Source organism: Ammospiza nelsoni, chromosome 7 (assembly GCF_027579445.1).
Source record: "Ammospiza nelsoni isolate bAmmNel1 chromosome 7, bAmmNel1.pri, whole genome shotgun sequence".
NCBI classification, from domain to species: domain Eukaryota; kingdom Metazoa; phylum Chordata; class Aves; order Passeriformes; family Passerellidae; genus Ammospiza; species Ammospiza nelsoni.
Window position 1 is genome coordinate 2,199,820 of NC_080639.1, and position 22,669 is coordinate 2,222,488.

The following is a 22,669-nucleotide window of genomic DNA, read 5'->3' on the forward strand; positions in this document are numbered from 1 at the left end:
TCTGGGTAGCAATGCTTGGCTCCTCCCTCTGGGCTCACATCTCCCAATGGGATGTTCTAGTTCTTATCAGCCATGCAGTGACATTCAATAGTCAATAGTCACTGTTATCAGCAATGTCCCCTCCTGAGGGAGGTGTGAATGTGGTCACTCAAAGAGAGAGATATGGCAAACTGCCCACTTGACAAAGGTAATCTGCCATACAGATGGGAATGGAAAACATCTTGCATTGCAGTTTTGAACACATGGGCAGCTGTTTTTTCCCCTGCAGAGGAGTGTCTAGTTTAGGGTACAGGGCACTGCAGAGGCCACTGTCCTGCCAACCAGGCCATGCTGAGGTTTATCCATTTTTTGGATTGCCAGATTTGTGCTCTCATAACCACTACGTGAGTGCAGAATGCAGTGCTGAACATTGTCTATTCTAGAATCACAGAGTGGTATGGGTTGGAAGGGATCTGAAAGATCATCCTGTTCCACCCCCTGATGTGGGCAGGGACAGCTTCCACTATCCCAGGGTGCTCCAAGCCCCATCCAACCTGGCCCTGGACTCTTGCAGGGATCCAGGGGCAGCCACAGCTTCTCTGGGCAACAATCCACACAAGTCTGAAAGCATCTTATGCTTACAGATTTCTCCATGTTCTTTTTTTAGATGATGCCTTTGCTCCTGAAGCCTTCCCTTCAAGGGGAGGAGGCAGCCGCCGTGGAGACTGGAACAAACCCAGCTACTCCAACCCTGACAGGATGGAATAACCTGGCCTGGGTGAGTGTGGCCTAGGGCTAGGAGAGTCAGAGCCTACAGCTCCAGGAACACTGGGGCTGCAAAAGGCCATCCCTACTTTGCTGCTCCTACAGCTTTCTGATCTGCACCACCCGTGGTGATGAGGCTCAGGTCAGGGTAGACTTAAGGTTAGGCTTAGCTTTTATATAGCCTGGGTCTGCAGGTTTTGTGGCAGGATGGGAAGTGACTGCTCAGCATGAAGGACTTTTATCTCCTTGGAAGACACCCCACCTCCAGAGCTCGTGGCTGTGCCTCACTTTTGAGTTGTCCATTCTGTATCCTCCAATATACACCCGTGTCTGCGGGTACAGGCAGTGTGCAAAGCATGCAGGAAAATCCTTCTGTAAACTCAGAGTCTGAGTTTGGTGTAGGCTTCTGGCCTTTTCACCCCCATTTTCCTTGTGACAAGTTTGAAAAACACCAATCACTTATTTTTTAAATTTAAGAAGTTTAATAGTAATAAAATGGCTATAAAAATAGTAATATAATCAGAGTAATAAAAATTTGGACAATTAGGATTTAGGACAATATAAGACAATAAGAACAAAGAGTTAGGGACAGTCTGGGTACCTTTTCTGGGCAAAATAAGCCTGAAAAAGGACACACGTTAACAGAGGATTAACCCTTAAAAGCAACAGCCTGTTGCATATTCATACACCTCATACATGATGCATAAATTCCATTCAAACACAGGATTCTGTCTGGGCAGTGTCAGCTTCTTCCTCTGAATCCTGACAGCATCTTCAGGGCTGAGCGAGGCGGGAAGAAGTTCATTTCTTCTGATAATGGAGCAATAAATTCTCTTTCTCTGAAAGATTTGGGTGTCCTGTGGCTGCTATCTGGTGTGAGCACCTTGCTCCTCTCTTAAAAAAAGTATCTTACATAGCATAGTTTCTATTTTAACATTTTGTTATAACCTAAAACTATATTTAACACACTAATTAAGAAAATGAATACAGCATCACTTTCTAACATAACACATATAATATTCATTTTATTATTTGCAAAAAGCCAATCATAAAATGCCCATTTTTCACACAAGGACAGTGAGGGGCTGGAGCATATCCAGAGAGGGGATGTGGAGGAATGGTCCTGTCTTTGTGCCAAGTCAAGTGCCCCAGGGCCACACAGCTCCTCAAACAAAAACTGAAGGCATCTGGGAGAACCACGGTGGGGAGAAGCACTTGGAAAATCCGTGAAGGAGATGTTTGGAAGCCAATTAACGGGAATGCTAATGAAAGGCAGCCGTGATTTATTGGAGCTGGCAGAGCCTATCCTACAGAAATCACCTTTGCTGACCTGCCTCTGCGGCTCTGTGTGGGAGCAGCTCTAATTGCTGCTGATGCTTTACCTGCCCTCTCAGTGCCTTAATCTAAAGGGAAGTGGTTTGAAAGAGTTTTAGCAGCACGGAATGAGCTCATTCTTTGGCGTGCTAAGCAGGTTTGAAGTGGTTGGGGAGAGGAAATTACTTAGTGCTCTGTCTTTGTGATTAAAAAGGCTTCTTCGGGTACATATCATTAGCAGGTCTGTGTGCCTGTGCATTGCCAGAACTGAGTGCTCCCTGCGTGTGGAGCTCAGCTCCAGCCTGCTGCGCTGGAAACTGAGACAGTTTTTGATGGAATTTAGCACCGGTGACTCACCAAAAGCTAACACATGTTACTCATAAGCATATCCGTGGTAAACCTCGATGTGCTGGAGGAGACAGGGCTCCTGCTCTCCTGGAAACGAGATATCAAAGGAAAACCCAGGCTCTCTGCTGTGTTTGTAAGAATCATTTCATTAAATCCATATGCTATTTTGGTTTATCCCCGAGCCACTAAAGCCAATAGGCCCTTTTTAATCACTGCCTGTCTTCTTACAGGAATCTCTGACTTTTCTTTGCCTTTTGGGCAGTGCTAGGTATCTTCAATTCTCTGGCTCTGGAGGAGAGCTATCCCCTTTCAGCAGCACTCAGAAATGCTTTGTGTTCTTGTGCCTAACTTCTAACAAATCTCCAACCCAAAAGCAAGATGTAAAACCTTCCTGAGAACAGAGCATGAAGCAAGCAGGGAGAAATTTATGGTTCTTGAAACCCAGAGCAGTTTGAAATTTAATACTTTCTGCTTGCTTTTAGAAATTGGTTGCAAGTGTCATTTATGGAGCTGTATTTCATGCATGTGTCGGCTATGGAGCTGTTTTTTCCAAGGAGTTTTCTGGGTTTTGGACTTGTCAGAGGCAGATACATCAGGAGATTTAAAGAGAATATCAACTCTGCCCCCAAAGCCCCTTGTTCCTCTTACTTTTATCAATTTGACTTATTAGTTGCAAGGCCTGGAAAGGAATCTTCCTCATTTTGCTGGTATCCAGAATTAGAGGATTTCATTTGAAGCCAAAAATTAAACAGATTTCATGTGTCTGAGGCCAGGAAAAGTTGTTCCCTGCTGTTTCTCCTGGGTTTTGGCATATGTGTGATCCTGGCTGGCATTATTACGAGCCATGCAGGGCTTGGTGGGGGCATGGGAAATGAGTGCTGAGTTTTGAAATGGCAGTAGGCTCTACTGGCTTGGCTTAACTGAGACCATTTTGGGGGAGGCTGGGGAAATAGCAATTCAATAATAGGAGACTTTCATCTCTTTCTGAAAGAACCTGGTGCTGACAGGCGAAGCTAGACAAGTCCAGGTAAGGAATGAAATGTGATTTTTTTTTTTCTTTTACACTCCAGAACGGGTAACTGACTGCTGCAAAAATTGCTCAGGCAAGTGGCTGACAGCTTTTCATGCTGGATTTTACATTTCTGAGCTAGGCCTTCTTATCTTTTTGGCTTCAGGAATTATTTCAGGAAAATTCCGTGCCTGACTTTGTGCAAGAAGCCGGTCTAAATGAACTCACTGGTGCTTTGTAGCTCTTTTTATTTATTAGAATGTGCTAAATATTCAGGAGGGGGAAAAAATAAAATCAGTGCCATTGTTACATAAAGAACATTTTCAAGTCTGCAGTCTTCAGATCCACCAGTCTGCTGGTGCCTGCAGGAATTAGAAATTGAATATGAAAAACCCCATCAATGATTAATGAGCTTACTTCAGTGACAAGTCCTAATCAGATTTTCTGGATTTATTTCCCCGTCCATCTCCAAACTGGGGAGATTGTGAAATTCCCGTGGCATGCTCTGGGGCCAGCCTTTCACATAAATAGTTCAGGCACACAGGGAGTGATGGGAGGGGGGAAAAAGCTGCTGTACAAGAGCTGATCACCTGTTAACAACCTGAGCTGGAATCTGCTTGATGCGGCTCTGAATTGCAAAGAGGAGCCTAAAAAATGCCTCAAACTTGCCACCACCTTAATCCCCAGGGAGCAAAAGGGCCCTGATGCTTTGCTGTCCCAAAATCACCTGCCTAAGGCAGCTTTTTCTTCTGCAGGCCCGTGAATTACATCTGGAGTCTCCCCAGCAATACTTCATGTCCTTGAATGGGAAAATCAAGAAGCAAGTTCCTGCCTTTGCAAAATACAAGTAGATGGTGAATGCTGATTGTGTCTTGCTCGTTAATCACACCAGAAAAGTGATTTAACAGGAAATCAGCTTCCTTCAGTGCTGAGCCAAGGGGCTGTGATTTCCTCCTCGAGTTTTCTGTATTTTCCGTACAATTGCTCCCTGAGTGAGGACTCTGTCACCTGGCACAGCTCGATGCTGGCAGTCCTGAGGAGCTGATTAGCAGCACTGCACGTGCAGAAGTGGCATCCTTAAATATCAGAGCTGTTTTTTTTAATGGAAGAGTATCAGGCAGCATTGGGCCTCTTCTTACACCTAAGAAATCCAGGATCTGACCTTCAGACTGAAATGGGTGCTTGTTTATCTGTCTCCTGTAAATACAATAGCAGAGCAGGGTTCTCAGCTCTCCTAGGGTGTGGAAAACTGAGCTTTAATTGCCAGTGCCCTCATTAAGGAGCTGCTTGATTTTAGTTGTGGTTTTATATCCTCATGTGTGATGGTGTTCACAGGGGTTTTTAGATGAGGGAAGAGACGAGGGTGTTGACTTCATATTTCAGAAGGTTTGATTTATTATTTTATGATATATATATATTACATTAAAACTATACTAAAAGAATACAAGAAAAATTTCTCATCAGAAGGCTAGGCTATGAATAGAAAGGAAAGAAAGAATGATAACAAAAGGCAGCTGTCTTTGTCCGAGACAGCTGGGCCTTGATTGGCCATTAATTATAAACATCCAAGATGGGCTAATCAAAAATTTACCTGATGCATTTCACAGCAGCAGACAATCATTGTTTACATTTTGTCTTTGAGGCCTCTCAGCTTCTCAGGAAGAAAAAATCTTAAGGGAAGGATTTTACATGAAAAGATGTCTGCGACACTCATGTCTTTGTTTTTGCCTCTCCCGCTCACCCACCCACTTTCTACGGTCCTCATAAAGCTGCTTATTGCTTTCTGTGGGAGAAAAAAAAAAAAAATAAAAAAAAAGAAAAGTGAAGCAGCAGAGGGAAGGAGAATCCCTGCAGGGTGGGATCTGTGGCAGGGTGTGTGAGCTCCGTGTTGGATGGGCTTTGGGAGCAGTTTGGTGCTTGGGGAAATGTCAGGATGCTTGTTTTATCACAGAACCTGGCCGTGCTGGCCGAGTCCTCGGTGCCACCTGGCAGCTGTGATGTGCTGTGGCAGGGGACAGCGTGCTGTCATCTGTTCAGAGGCAAACAGAGCCAGGCAGGACCTGTCCTGCTGCAGGGGTCAGAGCGTGGCAGAGGTGTTGGAGCAGAGAGGGAATTGCTGTGACAGCCTCCCCATGCTGTGAGCAGCAGCAATTTTGGTCTTGCCCTTTGTCCTCCCCCTCTTCTTGATGTGTTTTGAAGGATTAGGCCCACAGCCACATGGAGGAAATTGTTCCTGCTTAGGGAGGGCCTGGAGCTTGGATGATCCCTTACACTTCACAGGCCCCTCTGTCTAATTCCAGGAGAAAACCAACAGGACTTCCTTCCCTGGAGGGACAGAAAGGGCTCTCAACCTATTGCTCAGTGCTGGGTTTTAGAAATGAGCTCATCAAAGGATGACACAGTCAGGAGGGCCCTCTCAAAGCAGGGCTGTGTAGCTGAGCTTGGAATACCATGGCATAGAGATCCCTCATCCTCTGTGGGCTACACACACACACAGGAGCCCTCTTGGGGGAAGACTTTCTCTTTAAACTGAGCTGGAATTTCCCGTGATCCCTCTGGTTCCTGTTGCTCCTGTTGTCTCCTGCTTGGTCCCCAGCAATGATTGCAGTGGCTGGTGCTGGCATCCCCTATCCCCAGGGCTGCAGGCCTGGGCCTGGGCCTGGTTCCAGGCAGGATTCAGCGGCTCCTGCACAAGCTGTTCTTAGAGAGTCGCTATATTTAATCCCTTCCACACGTGGGGACTCTCCTTTCTTGCCCGAATCTATAATCTCTAAAATTTTACTAACAAAATTGTCTCACAGAAAAATTTCTCAAGTTGCCATGGTGACCAACTTGCTGAAGACACAGTGTGGGCTCTGGGGTGCTGGGGAAGCTGTCACATGTTCCCTTGGAAAAGCACATCTCCCATTTCTTCTGAATGCTGTACTCTCCATTCAGATCCATTTCAGGGCAGACCATACATCAGCTTCTAGCCTCGACCATCTCTGCTTTTGAGACTTGACAATATGTGTAGATTTGTGTCCCTTTTTTCACTGTTGTTAATTTTTCTAACAGTCTGCTTCTTTTTATTCCTTTTTTTTTTTTACCATAATTAGCCCCTGCCACGACATTTGTGCACATATGAAATGTTTTGCATGTGCAGGTTTCTTTTTGCAGATTCCACGGGGTGGGAAGCAAATCATTAAGCAACTTGTTGAAGCTGAATACACTTTTCCCAAGGATGGCTCTGAGACAATTTCTCAGACATTTCTCCTTCCTCTCTGTTTTTAAAGCAGATTGGAGAATGAGAAGAATCAAGATTCAAAGATCCAGCATGGGGAGAAAGAACCTGATGCCTTGGCCTTTCCTTTTTTGGTGAAAAAAATTTTTTTTCCGTGGAGTGAGAGTCTTTCCCCAAACTCCCTTTCTGCTCATGAGATGCTAAATACACCCTCATGCATCAACAGCCCTTCTGATGTGTTAGGTATCCCTGGGAGAACTCCAATTCAGCTGTGTCCAGGATGTTTCCACCGTCCCATAATGATGCTATTAAAACCTCATTATTCCATTTGTTTGTTCGGTGTTTCTTTCTGCTTTGCTTATAATTTTCTGTGAAGTTCCCGGCTAGTTATTGATTATTCAAACGAATACACCCACACTCAATTCCTGTCTCTCCCGGCTGCAGCAGCTGCGGACAGAGAAGCCTTTCTCCAAATCCAGAGGATGGAGTTGAAGCCCGCCAGGAATTTGGCTTTAATGAGTTCTTGGTCGCTAATGTGGAGAGCTGGGGGCTGCTAATGACGGTGATTGTCAGGTACTAATGGCTTTTGGAAGAAAGACAGGTTAGAGCACACCTCTGATGTATTCCTCACCTGGGAAAGGTCTCAGCAGTCCTGATCCCGATCCCGATCCTGACCCTGATCCCAATCCTGATCCCAATTCTGATCCTAGTCCTGATCCAAATCCCAATCCTGATCCTGATCCCAATCCTGACCCTGATCTTGACCCTCATCCCAATCCTGATCCCGATCCTGATCCTGATCCGGATCCCAATCCCGACCCTGATCCTGATCCTGACCCTGATCCCAATCCTGATCCTAGTCCTGAACCAAATCCTGATCCTGACCCTGACCCCGATCCTGATCCTAGTCCTGATCCAAATCCCAATCCTGATCCTGATCCCAATCCTGACCCTGATCCTGATCCCAATCCTGATCCTGATCCCGATCCCAATCCTGATCCTGATCCCGACCCTGATCCCGATCCCGATCCCGATCCTGACCCTCATCCCAATCCTGATCCCGATCCTCATCCTGATCCCGACCCTGATCCCGATCCCGATCCTGACCCTCATCCCAATCCTGATCCCGATCCTCATCCTGATCCCGACCCTGATCCCGATCCTGATCCTGATCCCGACCCTGATCCCGACCCTGATCCTGATCCCAATCCCGATCCTGATCCTGATCCCGACCCTGATCCCGACCCTGATCCTGATCCCAATCCCGATCCTGATCCTGACCCTCATCCCAATCCTGATCCCAATCCCGACCCTGATCCCAATCCCAATCCTGATCCCGATCTCGATCCTGGTCCTAAACCTGATCTCGATCCTGATCCCCTTCTCTCCACCTCCTGCACAGAGCCCACCCTGCAGCTCTTTGGGAAATGGAAGGTTGTTATGCAGCTTGGGGGATTCTTATTGGGTTTTTTTAAGGCTTTATTAGTCAAAATCAACTAATTTTTCTCTCTAAAGCCATTGTCCCACCCAGTTTGACTCTCACCTATTTTCCCCTCCCGACTGCAGCGAGGTAACCTGATTTGTAGGAATTTCCACCTCAAAATCTTGAGAAGATGCAGTCAGAGCCCTCGATGACCACCATGGTAGCAGGGAGCAGAGGGTGCTGACAAAGGTCTAACAGAGACAGTGATGTTTTCCTCTTCCATGGTTGATTTGCTTTGCTTGGATGACCTTCATCCATGACCTTGCTTGGACTGGGAACCTTCAAGGCCAGGCTGGATGGGGCTTGGAGCAGCCTGGGATGGTGGAAGGTGTCCCTGCCCGTGGCAGGGGGGTGGGATGAGATGAGCTTTAAGGTCCCTTCCAGCCCAAACCAGCCTGGTATTCCATGATTCCTTTGCTCTGAACACCCAGTGCCAGAGTCGTCCATGATCTCTCTTCCGAATTTTTGCTGAGCATCTTCTTTTCCAATAGGGCTGATTTCAGCTATTTGTGCTGATTTTAGGTAGAACCATGACTCTTCATTGGACAGGAACAGCCTAGGTGCTTTCTGAAACTCCTGAGCTCAAGAGATTGTGGCTCAGGTCTTTTTATTACATGTCTTTCTGGCCCAGGTGAGCAGAAGATCTTCCTGACCTGTTTCTCCAAGACCTGGCCTTGTTTCCTGGAAGGGATGAGGTGGACTGATAGAGAAAACAGCTTCAGCTGGGCTTGCACTCTTCCCTGTTTCAGTCTTGCTTTGCTTCTCCCAGTTCCCCAACAGGCAGTTCTTAGGGCCAGGAGCTAGATTCAACAATCCTTGTGGGCCCCTCTGACTCAGGATATTTTATGACTCTGTATTTTGCTAATATGTGATAATTAAATGTGCACTTCTCTACACACTCACACACACCAAAAGAAAAAAAAAAAAAAAAAGAGGGAAAAAACCCACCTTTTTTGGTTTTTTTGGTTTTTTTTTTTTCATTTTTCTTCCCCCTAGCCAAAATGATTGGTTTTTCTGTTTTTTTGTTTTTTTCATTTTTCTTCCCCCCTAGCCAAAATGATTGCAGTGTACTTTAAGCTCCTGGCTGCACACATGCAAATGCCTTCACACCTAGGAGGAGCTGATGTGGCATCTGCTGTGCAGATGTTTATCTGGCAGCAGGGAGCAATATTTCCTTTGTCCACATCACTTTCCTGAGCCTTTCCTGGTCCCAAATTGCTGACTCAAGCACTCGGTGCTCCAACACACCAATGACCCTTGCTAGGGATGCTCCTTTCCAGCTCCCCTGGCTGAGAGTTTGGGCTGTGTAAGCAGACCTTGAGTTTTGTTGTTGGATTTTGCTTGGGGAGTGGAGATTTATGCAGCAGCAGGGACAGGGAGGGAGCTTTCCCCTCACCCTTAGAGGCACTACTTGCCCTGGAAGGAATGTGCAGAGTAGAAATTCTCTCCTCTTGCAGACTTTGAGGCTGTTCAGAAACTCTGGGACAGCAAAAAATGGAAGGGAGACAGCAAAGCCACAGGGGGTGAGGCTGAGGTCTCGTCATTGGTGCATACAGGGACTTTGCTTGAGCTTTGTTGCCCTACCAGAAGGTGAAATGTTGTCACCCTTCCGATGCAAAGCAGTTGTAGGGTGAGGAAAGAAGTGAGAGTTTGGATCTGTGTAGTGATTTGGGGAATGAACGGGAGCAACGGCAGCCGCTGTCCCCACATGGGACAGGACACCCTGCCCAGACCTCCAGCACTGCAGTCTGTCCCCAGGGAAGGGTGGAAAGTGCTGACTTCTAAAACCTGCATCCACGGCAGAATCACTCCTTTCACATTCATTTTCTCTGCTTGGTTTTTTGTTCACCGTGACACTTTTTATGCTGACAGTGTCTGGGCAGGAATTCCTGTGGTATGGGATGGATGAAGGGCAACACCAGGCAGTGATACTGCAGAAAAAACTGGGCTCAGTTCCCTTCTCTCCCTTCAGTCAGCACTTGTGGAATTTGGGCTCCAGGGTGCCACAGCATCTCATTTGCCAGATCCTCTGTTTGGCATCATGGCACAGATGCTCCGTGATGGACACCCCACCCCTGGAAGTGTTCAAGGCCAGGTTGAACAGTGCTTGGAGTAACCTGGTCTAGTGGAATGTGCCCTGAGATGGTCTTTAAGGTCCCTTCCAGGCCAGTCTGTGACTCTGTGGTCACTGCCAGGCACTGGTGTGGTTTGTGCCACCACTGGCACCAGTGTGTTGGCAGCCGTACATCAAATTCTGCTTACATGGCTAACTGGGAATGGGTGGAGCTACCAGCAATAAAGAGGGGCTCAGTGCTACATGGAACTAGCCAAAAAAAGCTCCCAAAGAGCAGAGCTGATCAGCTGGATGGAGCCCAGCCCATATCAGGGAGAAGGCTGCTGCTCATCCTGGAGGAATGTGGAGATTTCCGGGCGTACGCTCGGCTGTCAGCAGCCTCAGCTCAGGCTGCTCGTCCAGCCTGACCCCTGGATGATCTCTCTGAAAGGAAGAAGAGGCATCAATTGCCAGATGCATGTCCTGATTCTGAGTGGGGAGCTGTTGGGAGCAGGACCTGAGTGCTTTCACACCAGGAGCGTGAGGATGGAGCAGGTCTGCAAGTGCGAGTCCAGCGCGGACACTTGGGAGGATCACGAGGAGCCAGAGCTGTGCTGAGGATGGGGAACATCCTCTGGGGCACAAAGAACCCGTGGCACATCCCAGGGCTGCCGGTGAGCCTGTCTGGCCACTCCTGCTCCTGGCTTCCCGCTGGTGCTGATGCCCACTAGATGTCAGGATTGAACAAATACAAGGGTAGGCAGCAGCTCCCTTCTCAAATTATTCCCCTTCCCCCCCCTTCTTCTGATTTCTGGCCAGCGGTGTGATAAAATGACCTTTGTGCAAAGAGGGTCGGTGTGTTTAAGTGGTAAAGAGAGCAGGGGATGCAGAGGAGAAATGACTGAGACAAAAAATCCTGGCCAGGTTGGAGTGCTTGTTTTGCCTGTGGCAGCCCAGAGCTTAAATTCTGCTCCAGGCACGAAGATGGTTTTGCTTTTTACTCCATGGACAGTGGAATTTTCTTTCTCCTGCATGACAGACTTATCCTTTTTGATAAAACGGCATTAAATCAGATTTCCCAGCCTTGGGTGTGCAGTGCCTTTGGTAAGAGGAAATCTAGAGAAATAAATGCTGCTTGTCTCAGAGAGGGTTTGATTTCAGAGCTGAAGCCTTCTACCTGTTCCCAGCTCCCATCTCAGCCCTTAGTCAGGAGCTCAGCTCATTCACTGCAGCTGCTTAACTTTGGCAAGAGCATCCTAATGCCTCTTCAAGATTAGGTGTGCTAATTAGTGCTTCCACAACCAGGAAGAAATCTGCTGCTGTCTGACATTCACAGCTGCCACGGTGTTTGCTCCTTTCAAACCTCCTGCTGCCTTAAAAATCCTGATTTTTGCCCCCTCCCTGTTTGGTTTTTTTTTTTTTATTTTTCTCCCAGGACAAATTGTTGCCTGCGTCTCATGGCACAGTGGGAATTCTCTGAAGGAAATGGAGTGCCTGCACTTGGTGGAGGCTTCTGAGAGGGTGGTGATGACTGCTTGTCCCCTGTGACAAACAAGGAGTCTAGGCTGGAAAACCAGCGTTAGACCTGAAAAGGGGAGCTTAAAACATGGGTCTTAGCTTTCCCAAGGAAGTAAAGCTCCTGGAAGTTATCTAGATATTCGTTGGAGATTAAATAAGGGGGAGATTAAGCTGGGAGAAACGCAGCCCAAGAAGGAAATTGGGATTTTGTGTTGGCCTCCAGAGACCAAACTGGTTCAGGGAATTATTTATCTGTGAGACTTGAAGGAGGAGACCACCAGGAAAACCACAAAGCCTGGCAGGATCCCAGGGATTACAGGCCTTGATTAATGACAGTTTAAAAAGAATCTTATGTGCTTGTGGAGAAGGAATATTTTTTTCTGAGCAGAGGGAAGGTGATGCTGCTGGCTGAGCCTCCTGATCTGGAATGAATAATGGAGAGGAAAAAGACCCCAGCATCCCAAATGGGAGGCTGTGGACTGAAAGAGTGAAGGAAACCCCATAATCACATCAAGAAGAGGTCCTGTGCAGAAGAATGGGGGCCAGAAACGTTTCAGCCTAGGGCTACATGCCACATGTGGGTTACTGGGATAGACTTGTTGAAATTTTTAGGTTGGAAAAGACCTTTAAAATCATCGAGTCCAACTGTCAACCTAAAGATGGGGCAGCAAAACCCCAACAACTTTTTCTGTGTGTGTTTCAGAGGTCTTTAATTTCCTTTTGTGTTTGAATACTGCAGGCACTCTTGTTCAAGGGTGAGAAATCCCCATTAGCTAGGCTTGCCAGGGGCTTTGGGAGCAGATAGATTGGATAAAAAAGACACAAGAGAAAACCCTGGGGTGGTCTCTGATGCAGGGGCTGCTAAGGAATGTTTTTATACCTTTCCTGCTTAGTGGAATGGTCTTCCAGGGTATTTTGAAGGGAGGAAGCTCTGACTACAGGTAACGCTAGAACTGATTGCAAAAGCCTTTGAGTTGTTTGGTTTTCTAAGCTGGTGTTTTATTAATTGCCAGCTTTTTATCCTCTTGGAGAGAACAGAAAAAAAAAAAAAAAAAAACACTTGTCCATGCAATTTTTCCAGTTTCTTGAGCTCTTTTAAAGCATTCACAGGTCCTGCTGGTGAATTTTCTGGAACAGGCCCCACATCACCTTTCCCAGCAGAGGGAAAGGGACTCAAATACATGAGGTTTATGCAACAAGAAAGACACATACCCCCTTTTAAAGGGTTGGAGCAGCGGATCTGTGTTCAGTGAACCAAAACACAGCTTTTTGTCCTGAAAGCTTACATGCCAAAGTTTGAAAATACACCCTCTGAAGGGGAGGTGTCTGAGGAAAGACCAGGAGGGAGGGGTTGGGTGCTCTTAGGAGAGAGTCAGAGATTTCAGTTCACTGAGAGAAGATGGAACCAAAGCCTGGAGCCAAAATAACAGGCCCTGGTATTCTGCCATGATTGCATGACTGTATCTCTCTTTAAAATGACTGTTGATTGTGGCTGTTTCATCACAAAATGACTCTGTAGTTCCTCTCTGCTGTTGGGCAACAGGCCATGTCCCGACACTTCTGCATTTCTCTCTGGCTAAAACAACTCTGCATAAAGCTGCCAGCAATCCAGTTCCCCTAAAAACTCCTATTTTTGAAGAGATTTTGCTGTTTATTGGAAGCATTGCCTGGTGCCACGGTGAGCAGGAGCAGAGATTCTCAGTGTGGTGCTCGTGTCCACTGACATTTGCAGCGTTGGCTCTGTGTCGCAGGCATCTTTTCATGAAAATCCTTTCCTTAGGATTTTTTCCTCCTGAGAAGCTGAGAGGCCTCAGGAACAAAATGTAAACAATCGTTATCTGCTGCTGTGGAATGCAACAGGTGCATCTGTGATTGGTCTCATGTGGATGTTTGGAATTAATGGCCAGTCACAGTCAGCTGGCTCAGACTCTCTGTCCCAGACACAAACCTTTGTTATTCATTTATTCCTTCCTATTCTTAGCTTAGCTGGCCTTCTGAGAAACTTTTTCTTCTATTCTTTTAGTATAGTTTTAATGTAATATATATCATAAAATAATAAATCAAACATTCTGAAATATGGAGTCAACATTCTCGTCTCTTCCCTCATTTGAAAACCCCTGTGAACACAGTCACAGCTCTGCTGGAGAAGAGCAGCTCAGCTGGGAGCAGAGGGCTGGAATTCCACAGGGATGTGCTGGGAGGCTGGAGCCTGCCAGGGTTTGAATGTGAATGCTGCTGGTGCAGGAGGCTGCCCCTGTTTTGCATTCACAGCCACGCTCTGATTCTGCAGGGCTCTCAGCCTGGCAGGGGATTCCAGAACCCGGGAACCCGGTTTGTAGGAGCTGGGTGGGATCTTTGGAATCCGCCCCTCTGAGCAACCAGAGAAACTGCAAGGCTGAAGTCTGGGGCTTAAAACTCTCTCTTTTTCTTTACTGTTCATTCTGTGGGACCTGGTGTGGGTGGTTTTCCTTCCATCCCCAGAAGCATTCCCAGGCCTGCCACCCTTGGCACAGCCCGAGTGGAAGGAGCTGGGCTGGTTTCACCTGGAAGCTCCCAGAGCCAAGGGCCAGTTTGCCAAAAGTTTCTCCTGCTTGTCCCTCCTAGAGAGAAGGAAGAACAGAAGAGATCTTTACATGGAAGAGATGCTTTTCACCTCTCAGCTAAGGGCAGGCATTTCTGCCCATATGTGAGATTTGCCAGGAGTGGGAAATTCACTTCTTAGCAGCCCATGACATATGGCAGAGCTCAGGAAAGGCTCAGCTGAAGGTCTTGTGAGCACTTGGCCTTGTCCTTCCTTGGATGTCTGATCTCTTCCCCTCTGGAAGAGCAGAGTGATGCGACTGCCGTGCCAAACCCACACCTCCCCAGCCCCTAAAGCATTAAAAATTTGTGGCAACAGCTTTGTTCCAGAGCTGGCAAATGATGTTCTGAATGGCTGAGCCCAGCCTGGGCTCCCTTGCACTAATCCCAATTAATGTCACCACAGGACATGCTGCTGCATGGGGGCACAGAGCACAAACCTTCTGCCCTGATCACAGACCTGTAGGCACTTGCTAGCATGGACTGCTGCCCACTTTGAGGTTATTTCTTCTTTTGAGTCCACTTTTCGAGGAGAATTAAACAAGCCAGCCGCCATCTGGCTCCAAGGCACTGATTTTAGCACACAACAATCCCAAAAAGTCTGTCTTCCCCTCATTTTCTCCCCCCTCATCCTGATCAGGGACAGCCAGTTCGAGTGTGCGAGGGGAACACGAGCTGGGAACATGAAAGGCAGGGAGACAAGGCAGCTCTGAAACTAGGTTAGAGATGAAACGAGCCTGAAATTTGGCAGCTGCAGGCAAGGCTGGGTGGCCCAAGGGAAATGGCTGGAAATGATTGATGAGATAAATGATTAATGGAATAGTGAGATTATCCCAGCGCGGGGCTGCGTTTCTGTTTGGAGCAAGCCAAAGACACGAGCCAAGAGGAGCTGGGTGGGTGTGAGGGATGCAGAGGAACAAGTGCAAGGGCAGCATCTCCCAGAAGGCAAGGAGATCACTCAAGTCAGCCTCACATTGGCTTCATTGCACCCCCTGGGGTCTAAAATATGCCCCCCTGTCTGGAGGGTTGACTCATCATTTGGTTCAGCATTTGCCATCTGCACAGATCTCACTCTCTCTGTTCAGGCAGCTCAAATAGAAAGAATTTCATTTGAATCTCATTTTACACATTGGTTTTTCTCTTACCTTCCCTGCCATCCACTGAACACCTGGGGTTTTTTTTTTGTGTATCAGGGATTTTGTGTCTCCTGGGCTTCCAGGGGCTGTTTATGTGGGGATAGTAGTAACTTTGGGGTGTGAGGTGTGTGTTCAGGCCCCATTCTGCTTTTTCCTGGCAGATAGTTCTTTCAGGCAAGCAGGATGTTCCAATAACAGCTAATCTGTCACACTGATAGCTGTGTCAGTGCAGTCTAAATAAGAGACTGATGTGTGTTTCCCCCCCTGCCCCCCACCAACTCCTTGGAAGATTTTGGAACCAGGGGAGTGCTTGTGGGAACTGGTTGCATCTGCTGTTAGATTAATAGAGTCAGCCCTTGCAATGACATAACCATGCCCTGGAGGGATTGGGGTTCTTTGCCAGCTCAGAAGACAAAGGCATCATTGTGTGATTCCTCTGTGTGATCCCTGTTGCTCATACCCAAATACTTACAGCCACAAACCTGTCCATTAGGAAGTGGCTTGAAGAACCTTCCTCCCTGGACCCATCAGATGAACCTTTTTCTTTCAGAATGCAGACACGGGTGTTGGCTTTCCATGGCTGGTGTGGCCTAACAAGTGGCTATGCCCTCCAAAATAAAACACCAAAATTAGTGTGGGAAATAGTAAAGGTAAGAAGATTTTCAGAAAGCTGGAAAAGCAGGCTTTAGAAATAGAAAGAGCAGAGAAACTTAGAACTGCAAAGTCTGAAAGCAGAAAAAGTTGCAATGGCACAGCAAGCAAAGACATTAAACAATAGCTTGAGTTTCAGGCTTAGCTAAGACAGACCTTAAAACTGCAGGAAAATATACTTAGCAAGATAGTAGAAGATTTTAAGCTTAATAATGGAGTATTGTGTATTGTTAATAGCAAGAAGACAAGCAAGCATTGTGTGAAGCAAGTGTATGTATACTTTTAGTAATTAGCTAGAACAATTGTCTGTAAATTTAGCAATTGGCTAGAAAGTTTTAAAAGTGACTTTTAACAAAGAAATCTTTGGCTGCTGCTGGCTGTACGTGAGCTTTGCCATCTTCCCACTGTCTCAGCCATGTGATGAGGCTGATGCTGCAAATAAAGCTCAAAGAACATACCCCAGCAGCCCCGTCCTGTTCGTGAGGAAAAAATAATCATGCCAACACAATTAGAGCAAGAGCTGCACCCAGGAGATGCTGTTTGTCCCAAAATTTACAGCATCTCCTGGTTATTCAATGCCAGCTGGCTGGGCTAGCTGGAGACTAAGTCTGGATGTGCACGTATCCACATTATATTTATAGATATATTTATAGATATAAAAGTTTCTTCAATATCTACAGGATTTTCTTCTCCCCCTGCACTCTGCAGTTCTTCAGCTGTTGTTGATTAGGAGGATATTGATGTATGGAATATATACAGCACAAAAATGCCATATTTCTTCACCTCTCCCTTTCCCTGAGTGACTGCTCCGAGAATCCTGGAAGCTGAGCTGATATTCTGAGTAACACCAGTCTGGGCTCTGTTCCTGCTTTTCCTGCTGCTAAATAGAGTCAGGGAGCTGCACAGGGAAAACCAGCTCTGTGTCAAGGTCGTTCATTTCCCCAAGGGCAATAAAATGCCATGAAACTGATTGTCAGAGGACTAAAAAGCTGGATTTTTAAGCAGTTCTGTAACTATGTTGGTTACTCACCAGGCTGGACGCAAGCTCTGGAATGACTTGGAGAAAGGTTAAGGGGCAAAAAAATCCAACGTATTTCTATGTTTTGGTCATTCTTTGCTCCTTCTTAGCAACATTAAAACTGTGTTTTGAGGAGTGTGTGCTCCTCAAGGCTCGGGTGGAGCCCTTGGGCTGGGTGCCACCACTCTGTAAATGCTGAGGTGGCTTTCAGGTGCTTGGCAGCTCCATGAGCACAAGGTCATCAGCCAGGGGGTTTGGCTGACCTTCTGCAAGGCCTTGACTTCAGGAGATGAGGAACTCTCAGGAAACCACAGGGGCCATCCTTTGCCTCACTCCTGCTGACAGCAAGGCTGTTGGGTGGCTCCTCCTGGGAACCATCACCAATCACAATTTGGCTTTGCCACATGCTTGGGCTCTGTGATGGTTGAATGCCAGCGTGGCACAGCAGCTGTGCCTCTTTTTGGCTGAACATCAAGAGGCAGGCATCCAAATGTCAGGTTTTTGGGGTGGTTTTTTTCCTTCCTTTCTGTGCCATCTAAATCTTTTTTAAATTAAGGGATTAAAACAAGAAAGCATAAATGGGATCTCTGTGTGACCGCTGTGGGCTCTCCTTGAAGCAGTGGAGTTGTGTGAGCCCAGAAAAACCAGGCCTTGCAGACTTTCCTTGGCTGCAAAGGTGGCTCCTGCTGAAATAAACAAAGGTTTTGTCTCCAGCTGAAGCCTCCAGGGCATGGAACACCACCAAGGGTCATGCTGGCAAATGCAGCCCCTAACATGGGATTGCTGCTGAGCTGGATGGGAAGCCTTTGAGAATAAAGATCTCTAAGATGTGTCATCCTAATGAGATGGAGAAAAAAGAGCTGGACAAGAGCCAGGTGCTCTGGTTTCTTCTGGGATGGGACTGGTTGAGATTTTGTGCTGCAAGGAGTTAATTTTTCTTGTTTTCATAGAAACATAAAATGGCTTGTGTTGAAAAGGACCTTGAAGAGCATCCAGTTCAGGGATGCTTCCACTGTCCCAGGCTGCTGCAAGCCCCATCCAACCTGGCCTGGGACACTGCCAGAGATCCAGGGGCAGCCACAGATTCTCTGGGCACCCTGTGCCAGGGCCTGCACACCCTCACAGGGAGAAACTCCTTCCCAATATCAAATCTAAACCTTCTTTGTGTAAGCGTAGAATGCTGGGAATACAGAGGGTAGCTCTCAGCTCTTGCCATGCTCTTTTCCCACCTGTCCTCCTTCCCTTCTGCTGGATGTGACAACACACAATTCTCAGGGTGTTGGGAACCCTGACAGTTGCTGAAGTCTGTTTCAGAAGCCAGACTGTACTTGTGATGATTTGAGGTTCCTTTGAGCAAAGTGGAGGAGAAGAAACAAATCATTAAAAAAAAAAAAAAGGATGGGCCAAAAGAAGAAAAATATGCAGAACAAGATGGAAGGCTGAAAGAGATTGACAGGGTGGTTTCATCAGCTGCTTGCTCTCACAGTAACCATATACTTTTTTATCAAATAAAACCCCAAAAAACCAAAGATGAAAACACAAGCAAACAACAACAACAAAAAACAAACCCAACCCCCCCCCCCAAAAAAACCCAAATCAAAACAAACAAAAAAACCCAAACAAAAAGCCAAACCAACCACAAAAATCCCACAAAAATCTCCACTTTTCTAAGTATCTTCATGCTGTACTTTTTCTGCTCTTGGTGTGAGTGGAAGGCAGTGCTTGATGCTCCTCTGCAAGTGGCAGCCAGTTTGCTGCAGGCACATTCCCAGGTAAAGGCATTGTGCAAATGTCAGAGGAGTGTCTCCAGACTTGAAAAATCAGCTTTCATTTCTTTCACCTTAATGTGAAATGAGATCCAAGGGGTGGGGAGAGGATAGGACAGCCAAAAACTGAACTCCAAGCCAAATTAGGTCTGCCTCTGAAAGCAGTTTTCTGTTCCAGAGGTCTCTCTCTCTCTCCACATGGGGTGGGCTGGCCTTGGGCAGCTGCCAGATGCCCTCCTGGATGCTCTCTCCCTGCTCCTCCTTGGCAGGACAGAGGGAGAAAATGAAGTGGAAAATCTCCTGGATCAAGACAAAGGCAGGGATATCATCCATCAGTTACTGTCATGAGCAAAACAGACTTGCCTGGGGAGAAATTAATTTAATTTATTGCTAAAATTTGTGCAGCCCGGAGAGGAGGAGGCTGGAGGGAGGCCTGAGAGCAGAATTCAGCTTCCTCCCTAGGGACAGCTCCAATCCCTGCTCTCTGTGACAGGGACAGCACCTGGGGGAATGGCTGGAGCTGTGTCAGGGCAGGGTCAGGTGGGAGATCAGGAAAAGGTTCTTTCCCCAGAGGGTGCTGGCACTGCCCAGGCTCCCCAGGGGATGGGCACAGCCCCCAGGCTGCCAGAGCCCAAGGAACATCTGAACAATGCTTTCAGGGTAGGATTGTTGGGCTGTCTGTGCAGGGCCAGGGCTTGGGCTCCATGATCCCTGTGGGTCCCTTCCAACCCACATGATTCCATGATTAAAATAGATTTGAATGGTGAAAAACAAAGACAAAAATTAAACCAACACTTTCTCTCCAACCCTCTTTGCCCAAGCTGGGCTTTGCTCCTTCATTCCCAACTTTTCTGTCCCTGTCCCCTGAGGGATTGGGGATGGTTGCAGTCAGCCCATAACATCTCTCCTGTGCCATTCCTGCCTCTTCCCACTTTTCCTCAGGAAGTACTGGGCAGAGGCAACAGGGCAGCTACAGGAGTGGAAGACATGGGCAAGACATCCAAAATCTGGGCTGTGGACACAAATGGATTTATCCTTGGGGCTTTCCTTCTAAGTCCAGGGCAGGAAATAGCACTGACCTTGTCTTGTGAAATATTTGGGGTTCAGTTGGGGCCTGGGCTACTTGAGGGTGTAATGAGATTGCCAAGTTATTTCAAATTCCCATTTCCCTGTTTGTCCTGGCCTTGCAAGTGCAGTGTTTAATAAATCCTTTACAATGCTGAGCATTAAAGGCTGCATAATAGCTTGTCACTTCAGGTTTGTGTTATTTCAGCATTTGCATAAGTGCATTCATGATTTTGGCACTTCACTGTGGTATTTGCTGGATCCCTGGGATGAAGGAGATATTGAGAATCTGACTCCATGTTCTTAGAAGGCTAATTTATTATTTTATGCACTAATATTATATTAAAGAATGCTATACTAAAACTATACTAAAGAATAGAGAAAGGATACAGACAGAAGGTTACAAAGAATGATAATGAAAACTCGTGGCTGCTTCCAGAGTCCTGACACAGCTGGACCCTGATTAAGTCACATGAAACCAATCAAACATTCACCTGTTGGTAAACAATGTCCAAGCCACATTCCAAAGCAGCAAACACAGGAGAAGGAATCAGATAATTCTTGTTTTCATTTCTCTCCGAGGCTTCTCAGCTTCCCAGGAGAAGAAATCCTGGTGAAGGAATTTTTCAGAAAATAAGACAGTGACACTTCACTCCAAGCCACTACAGACATTTGAGCTCCTTGGCTCTCCCAGCAAGAGGAAGCAGGGCTGGGGGAAGATCACAAGGGTTGGCTTTCCTCTGGGGGGAAGGGGTGGGCATGAATGTTCTGGCAAAAATAGGCAGCTTCCAGTTGAGCCAGCCTAGAGCATCTGAAGTCTGTGGTCCTCCCACTTCTCTTTTTCTCTGGCAGCCACTCCAGCAGCAGCAGCTGCTTCCTCAGCCCAGGCAGCTGAGCTCTTCCTCCAGAGCAGAGAAGCCTGGGCCCAACTCATCATCTCTGTTAAATGCCCCCACGTCACGTCATGGTGAGCTGAGCTGGATGCCTCATTGAGCAAAACCCCCAGATCCCGGGAAGCTGCCAGGACTTCAGCTGGATATCTGGAGGAAAGAACCTTTCTACCCTTCTCCTGGTTTGGTTTTCCCCTGTGAGCCATCACTTTTCTCTCAGGAAAAAGTGTTTTGAGTGCCCAGCCTGCGATGCGTTGGATGTGAAAAATCCCTTCACGAGGATTTCTTCTCCTGGATGTGGACGCAGCTTTTTGTTTAGAAGGAGATTTTTTTGTGGCTACACCAGTCAGAAGTGGCTGGGGTTCCTTTTCCAAGAGATTTGTAAATAAGCAGGGTAACCAGGGCTGTGTAGCTGGGCTCCAGAAGAAGTTGAACTCCAAATGATGAGGCAGGAGCAGCTCACAGGGCTCCAGATGCTTCTACCTGCTGAAAGATGATGAAATAAATGGGTGTTGAGCTCCTGGTTATATAGATTTTGTCACCTGTAACTGCCCTGAAATGGGCTCTGTAATCCAGCGTCTGAATCTTAGAGGAGAACTTCTTCCCCAAGCCCCTGAGTAACTGGCCATGATCTTTGCAATTGTAAATAATGCTCTGTTTCCCCTTGTTCCCTGTAATCTCTTCCTTCCATTACTGCTAGTGATGTATCAGGCCTCATCTGGATTGTTCTAAAATCCTCATTAAACATTTTTATTTGGTCTATCAGTGTTAATATATAGGCATTATTCTTCTATAAGGGAGATACCTTCAACTCTTCCAGTTCCTGGCTTATTTCTAGGAAGTGGCCAATTCATTGATAGAGCTCATTTGCAGTCTCTGTGATAATTCCCCCACCTTTGTAAAACCTTTCTGAGAGCTCTTTTAAAACTGCTGCTTTATTTCTGGAGACCCTCTGCTTGAATATTGGACCTCAGAATATCTGACCATTGAGCCAATACCAGATCCAATACTCCACAAATTTCAGGTGGAGGATTTGCTTTTTGTCACATGGGAAATTGACACTTCCACTTGGCAGGAGCTGCGAGGAAGATTTCTTAGGATTTCTGTAGGAAAATGCTCCCTGATAATGCCTGAGGAGGATGGGAACAGCTGTTGTGAGCTGGCAGTGCCCCTGGAGGCTCCTGGAGTTCAGAGAGTGAGGGCAGAGCGAGGCAAGGGAAGGTGAATCCAGCAGCTGTGGAGAATGAGAGCAAGCTCAGAATACCCTTCAGTCACAGCCTGTAGTGGTGCCAAGTGTAAATGTGAGCACTCCATATCACTGGCATCCAGATAAAAAGCAGAAAGGAGGGAGCTGATGAGATGCTGGAGTTAATGGGGTGTGCAGGAATGCCACGGTGGATCCTGGGCAGTTCACAGGGCAGGGCTGGGAATTGAAGTGAGCTCCTGGGATTTCAGGAGCTCCTCCTCCCCAAGCTTTAGAGCGTGGTCACAAAGCCACTGCTGCATTTGAGGGCCTTGGGGTGTGTATCCTACCCTGCCTGTGCCTGTTTGCTGCTGCTTGTGTTCCCTGATTATAAATTATTCAGGCAGAACAGGATGGCAGCTTGTTGAACAAGAAACCTGTTAGAGAGCGAGATCTGTGCGTGGAAGAGGCTGCTGGAGCTGTGGGGGCTCCTTAAATTAGCTTTGTTCCTAACCTTGATACAAAGATGGGGTGGAAAAGTGGAAGTCCAAGGGTGTCCACATCCTTGGCCCAGCCTTTTCCCATTTGGAACAGCCCTGCTGCAGTGCTGGCACTCCTGCACTTCCAGAAAGGCCTCCCCTTTCCTTACCCTGAGAATGACTTCAGCAGACACTAAAATTCACCCCATGGC

At 47.1% G+C, this 22,669-nt stretch overlaps 1 protein-coding gene across 7 annotated transcripts in view; it reads left to right on the plus strand.

The window, feature by feature from the left end:
* Positions 1 to 22,669, plus strand: part of SPP2 (secreted phosphoprotein 2) — a 117,980-nt gene that overhangs the window by 5,669 nt on the left and 89,642 nt on the right. Inside the window, exons 6-9 of one of the 7 annotated variants that reach the window (XR_009418786.1) lie at positions 647 to 757; positions 3,398 to 3,433; positions 4,171 to 4,269; positions 6,691 to 6,962. Coding sequence is in view for 4 of the 7 variants with exons in the window: in XM_059476146.1 (XP_059332129.1) it covers positions 647 to 747 (101 nt within the window). In the remaining 3 variants the exon portion in view is untranslated. Of the gene's footprint in view, positions 1 to 646; positions 758 to 1,468; positions 1,590 to 3,397; positions 3,434 to 3,476; positions 3,510 to 4,170; positions 4,270 to 6,687; positions 6,963 to 22,669 lie in introns of those variants that run through there. The other 6 variants (XR_009418788.1, XR_009418787.1, XM_059476146.1 and 3 more) reach the window with 6 other exon arrangements.